This window comes from Phasianus colchicus, chromosome 2 (genome assembly GCF_987193195.1).
Source record: "Phasianus colchicus chromosome 2, bPhaCol1.hap1.1, whole genome shotgun sequence".
Classification (NCBI taxonomy): Eukaryota; Metazoa; Chordata; class Aves; order Galliformes; family Phasianidae; genus Phasianus; species Phasianus colchicus.
Window position 1 is genome coordinate 17,703,917 of NC_143437.1, and position 6,000 is coordinate 17,709,916.

The 6,000-nt window shown below is 44.9% G+C and overlaps 1 protein-coding gene across 1 annotated transcript in view; it reads left to right on the forward strand.

The window, feature by feature from the left end:
• The window catches only part of SUSD4 (sushi domain containing 4), a 73,195-nt gene extending 68,478 nt beyond the window's left edge, over nucleotides 1–4,717 (forward strand). Inside the window, exons 7-8 of the mRNA XM_031591744.2 lie at nucleotides 2,855–3,237; nucleotides 4,117–4,717. Of these exons, the coding sequence (XP_031447604.1) occupies nucleotides 2,855–3,237; nucleotides 4,117–4,145 (412 nt within the window). The 3' untranslated portion in view covers nucleotides 4,146–4,717. The remainder of the gene's footprint in view (nucleotides 1–2,854; nucleotides 3,238–4,116) is intronic.
• The last annotated feature ends 1,283 nt before the right edge of the window (nucleotides 4,718–6,000 follow it).

Consider the following 6,000-nt stretch of genomic DNA (forward strand, 5'->3'; position numbering starts at 1 on the left):
GGAAAGCCAAGGCGCAGGCAGAACTGAACTTGGCCAGGGACGTGAAAAACAATAAGAAAACCTTCTACAGGTACATTGGCCAGAAGAGACAGGCCAAAACGGGCGTACCTACTTTGGTAAATTTAAAAGGAGAAATGGCTTCAACAGATGAAGAGAAAGCTGAGGTGCTGAATGAGTTCTTCACCTCGGTCTTCACTGGTGGCCAGGATTCTAGTCTTTTTCACGTCCCTAAGTCTTGCACCCCCATACCTCTATGTGGGGACCAAGGAGGTAAATCCCTCCCCACTGTAAGGGTTGAGCAAGTCCGAGAGTGCCTCCTTAGACTGAATGAGTATAAGTCTATGGGGCCAGATGGCGTGCATCCCAGGGTCCTGAAGGAGCTGGCTGAGGTGGTTGCTGAGCCGCTCTCCATCATATTTGAGAAGTCGTGGCTGTCAGGTGAGGTCCCGGACGATTGGAGGAAGGGTCACGTCACTCCCATTTACAAGAAGGGGAGCAGGGAGGACCCAGGTAACTACAGGCCGGTGAGTCTCACCTCCGTGCCTGGGAAGATTATGGAACAGATCCTCCTGGACAATATGCTTGATCACATAAAGAACGAGCACGTGATCCTAGATAGCCAGCATGGCTTCACCAGGGGAAGGTCATGCTTAACTAATCTTGTGGCCTTCTATGATGGAGTGACGGCATTGGTGGACGAAGGGAAGGCAACTGATGTCATTTACCTGGACCTGAGCAAGGCCTTTGACATGGTCCCCCATCACATCCTCATCTCCAAACTGGAGGGAGGTGGATTTGACGGGTGGACAACTAGATGGATAAGCAATTGGTTGAAAGGCCGCAGACAGAGGGTGGTGGTCAATGGCTCTATGTCCAGGTGGAGGCCGGTAACGAGCGGTGTCCCTCAAGGGTCTGTCTTGGGACCGGTGCTCTTTAACATCTTTATTAATGACATCGATGAGGGAATGGAGTGCACCCTCAGCAAGTTTGCTGATGACACCAAGCTGAGTGGTGCAGTCGATACGGTGGTGGGAATGGAGGCCATTCAGAGGGACCTTGACAGGCTGGAAAGCTGGGCTCGGGTGAACCTAATGAGGTTCAATAAGGCAAAGTGCAAGGTTTTGCACTTGGGCCGGAAGAACCCCAGGCACCTGTACAGGCTGGGGGGAGTTGTCCTTGAGAGCAGCTCGGCAGAGAAAGACCTAGGGGTCCTGATAGATGAGAAACTTAACATGAGCCAGCAGTGCGCTCTGGCAGCCCGGAAAGCAAATGGGATCCTGGGCTCCATCAGGAGAGGGGTGGTCAGCAGGGATAGGGAGGTGATTGTCCCTCTCTACTCTGCTCTTGTGAGGCCCCATCTGGAGTACTGTGTTCAGGTGTGGAGCCCTCAGTACAAAAAAGACATGGAGATTTTGGAAAGGGTCCAGAGGAGGGCCACGAAGATGATCAGGGGGCTGGAGCACCTCCCCTATGAGGACAGGCTGAGGGAGTTGGGTTTGTTCAGCCTGGAGAAGAGAAGGTTGCGGGGCGACCTCATTGCAGCCTTTCAATATCTGAAGGGAACTTACTCCCAGGAGGGGAGTAAACTCTTCATAAGGGCTGATAATAGCAGGACACGGGGAAATGGTTTTAAGTTAAAAGAGGGAAGATTTAGGTTGGATGTTAGGGGGAAGTTTTTTACTAGGAGGGTGGTTAGGTCCTGGAACAGGCTGCCCAGGGATGTTGTGGATGCCCCGTCCTTGGAGGTGTTCAAGACCAGGTTGGACGAGGCTCTGGGCAACCTGATCTAGTAAAGGTGTATGTTCGGTGGCCCTGCTAGGCAGGGGGGTTGGAACTACATGATCCTTGAGGTCCCCTCCAACCCAGGTCATTCTGTGATTCTGTGATTCTGTGTGTGATTCTGTGATACCTGAGATCAACTCCTTCCTGCTGAGTATCTGTTGTGATCTGATTGACTATAAAACAGATAGTTCGGGGCTCACCACACCTTCCCAGCATAATGTAAATGTTTTGTTTTTAAAGGAAACCAGCCTAGTGCTAAATGCCTTCATCCTTTGAAAGCAAGAACTGAAGGAGTCCAATATCTGGCAACAAAACCCTGCCATCCAGTAACAGCCTGTTTACATATGCTGCAAACACTTCTTTGCTCTAGTCTGCATCTTTTCAGGGGTTCAGACACTTGTGACTGCTGAGTAACATCTGTGATCTCATATCCATGATACCTACTCTGCGTGGCACAGCAAATGGCACTCCTTATCTCCTCCAAGCACCTGTTTTCTTTCCCTTCTCTAAATTGAGCTTCACATTACTTGTTTCATTTATCCGATTGTAACGGATTCCACCTGACTGTCAATCTGAACAGATTTTTGCAGACCTGTGAGGCAGACATCTCTGTGAATGTTAATGGTCCTGTAGCATCAATTTGTGCCATTAGGAAGTGTTGTGTTTCCTTATATTCAGCAGTTGCTCCAGAAGGTGCTTCAGAAACCCAGTATCTAAAGGGGGTCTGTAAGAAAGAAGGGGACAGACTGTTTAGCAGAGTGTGTAGTGGTAGGACAAAGGGAAATGGTTTCAAACTGAATGAGGACAGATTTAGACTGGATATAAGGAAGGAGATTTTTACAATCAGGGTGGTGATGCAGTGGCACAGGTTACCCAGAGAGGTGGTGGGTGCCCCCATTCCTGGAGACATCCAAGGTCGGGCTGGACAGGGCTCTGAGCATCTGATCTATCTGCAGATGTTCCTGTTTACTGCAGGGAGTTTAACTCGATGGCTTTTAAGGGTCCCTTCCAACTCAAACAATTCTATGAAACCCTCTGGCTCTCTGTGATCATTTTCCTGTGTTTGACTTAGAGGCAACCAGGAGGGCTCTGTGGGTGACCCCGACTTCGTGGTAGTGGATGGTGTTCCTGTCATGCTGCCTTCCTACGATGAAGCTGTAAGCAGCAGCCTGAATGCTCTGGCACCTGGATACTCAGCCACAGTGGACCAGGGGCATATTTTGCAGACAGAAGATCAAAGTCCTCCTGCTTATCCTGGCCCCAGGATTACAGACATGCTGCCAAGTGAATTCGAGAGCTGTGAGAGTCAATCAGGCTCCTCTGAACTGCTCCAAAGCTTGTACTCACCCCCGGTGTGCCAAGCAGCAGTGCTTGCCAGCTCAGATCGAACTGATGCATCCCGGAGCACTGCTGGGGAGGCTGTGTCCACGAGCCCACGGATTGATATTACAGATGGTGAGTCACACATGGGTGCCATATGCGAGTCCTTAGAGATTTGCTTGTACAGACAGAGCAACAATAAAGCCAGCTGACCTGCTTTTTACTTTCACCATGTATTTCATACCCAGTCAGAGTTAGCAGCCTTTGCTGACAAGCTCTTGGTGTCTGCATGCATGATAAACTTTTCAGTCTAAGGCATGAGAGCATTTACATACACTTTATGGACATGGGAGTCACAGTATAAGAACATGCAGGAGAGAACCCTGTGGTAGAAGATCATCATGTATTACTGTTTGCATTTAAATCATGAGCATGCATTGATGCAATTTCATTTAGTTCTAACAGAGCCTTCTCAGCTTAATAAAGAAACTAGTTAGCTTTCTTTAGAGACATTTAAAGAAGTGTGGGTGAAGACTGGGGTGGAAGAAATCTCCTGCACCATAAGGTTGGGGCTGACTTTTAATGGCATTACAAGTGGGAGAGGACAGCTGGAAGGAGGTGGGAGGAATGATGATGATCCCAGTAAGGCTCTGCCTACTCTGAATGCAGATTCCGTGTTAAATGTAGTAGAAAGGATGTTTGCACTTAGCTTTGGTGGGCCTAACTTGTTTTAGGAAACATGGATAATCTTAGTAGATTAATCTGAGCAACCTGATCGAGCTGTAGGTGTCCCTGTTCATTGCAGGGGATTTGGGCCAGATGACCTTTAAGGGTTCCCTCTAACTCAATTCTGTGATTCTGTGATTTTCACATGGGGTATAGAATTGGAGACTCTTAATGAATTCTTCAGATTTTTACATTTATATTTTTTCCGAGTTGCTAATAATACTACTCTGAAAATATCTAAAGGCAAGACCCAGCCTGTAATCAATACCATTTCTCTCTTCCTTCTAGAGATTCCTTTGATGGAAGAAGACCCTTAGCCTGCATGGAGACATGTCATCATTACATTGCACTGTTGGGTGACATGAATCCTGAGCACTCAGAGATAGAAAAGACTATCTGTGGATCTGGGGAGGGTACTTAACAATCTTCCACACGATGATGTCACCAGATTGTGTGTACATCTTAATCCACAGTGGAGATAACAGCATCAGCACTTGGAACAGCAATTTTATGAATGAATCCTGGGGATTTGATGAGAGCAGATGTAGAAAAAGAACTGTGGCTTTTTAGAAATGAAATGTATATCTGCATCGCAGAAAGTCATATGGTTCTGTAGAAGTACTGTTGGATTTTGATACTAACTGCCTCACAAAAGCATGTCAAAGTATGTAAATTTGCTTATAAAGACTGCTTTGAATGATCTGTGGATCTCTAGTTTATGAAGAATCCTTTCAAACTTAAAAACCAAAAACAAAAAGAAAACCCTAGTCCTGAAACACACACGCAAAAGAGGGAAGATCCTCTTTGACTTTCCTATGTAAATCAGAAAGCTTATGGTTTGGTTGTTGGTTATTTTGTTTCATACCATGGCTGCAGAAAACAATGGGATTCGTATGTACTTTGATGTATGATAGCAAATATATATAAATATATATATATATTTAAAAACTCTTACAGAGAAAGAAAAGGAAAGACTCCGGATCACATAATGACCTGGAGATTTTTTTTAAAGGTAAGGCAGAATTTATATAATATACAGTATTCAAGGTAAAATATCAATATTTGTATTTATGCAAGACTTCTGTGACTACATTGCATTTGATAAACCCTGCTATCATATGAAAGACCTAGAAAGCATTAAAATAATGAAATATTTGCTTAAGAAATGTTGAACTGCCACGTTTCAACCTTCCTTAAGCTTTGACAGATAAATGCATTAGAGTAATCTACAGTCATAGCCCAGAGCACTGCCTTGTCCCTGTGCGCTGCGGTAGTATTCTGAGCCATTATTGTAGAATACTTTAAAAAAATAAAGTTCAGTTTCAGTTCTTTTGACTTATCAGACTGTGTCTAGTTGGCCTTTTTTCCCCTTCCTTCCTTCTTTCACCAGCTCCCACCTGAAAGATGGGATGACAGGAGAACCCCCGCTCTAGAGCATTTTATATCCATTATCTAGCTCCAATTGGACAGAGTGGTTTTACTTAGGCAGAGCATATGAAATGGGTGCAGCAATGGCACAGCTTATCTACACATGTTATTGTTGGCTTTCTTCTGCATGCTGTGCCAGAGCATTGTGCTAAAGACTGTAGGAATAGTCCATCCTTGTCGTATCACAGGCCATTCGTTATTTGTCAGGAAAAATTCCTGGCTGCTTCATGTGCATCTTGAAAGCCAAGCAAATTTCCCACTTTATTTATGGTATTGCGCAGATGAAACATATGTTAAACTGGCAGTGTTTTGAGAAAGAACTCACCATATGTTAATGGTGGAGATTGCCATCGTGGGCTTATCCAAAGCAAAGGCAAAAAATGAGACCAAGTTCTGATTTTATATTCGAAGTAAGCCTATGATATCTCTATTGTTCTAAGTAGAAGATCACTTCAAGTCACTCTCTTGTTTTTTCATGATTATTTAATTATTTCTTTGCACTGTGGCAACATTTATTGACCCCACTGATGAGTCGGGGCTGTGGTATGATAAACTTGCAGCTAACATTCGAGAAAGGGTTTATAAGCGCCCTGTCAGCAATGCAATGTATCAGTAAGAAGCTAATGGAGACCAAAAAACAAAAAAAGCCACCAGAACACTGTGCAGTAGAGAGACAATTATTAGTATAATCTCAGTTATTCCTCAGTATCATTGATGAGATCATTTTGAATTAGATTGCTTTCT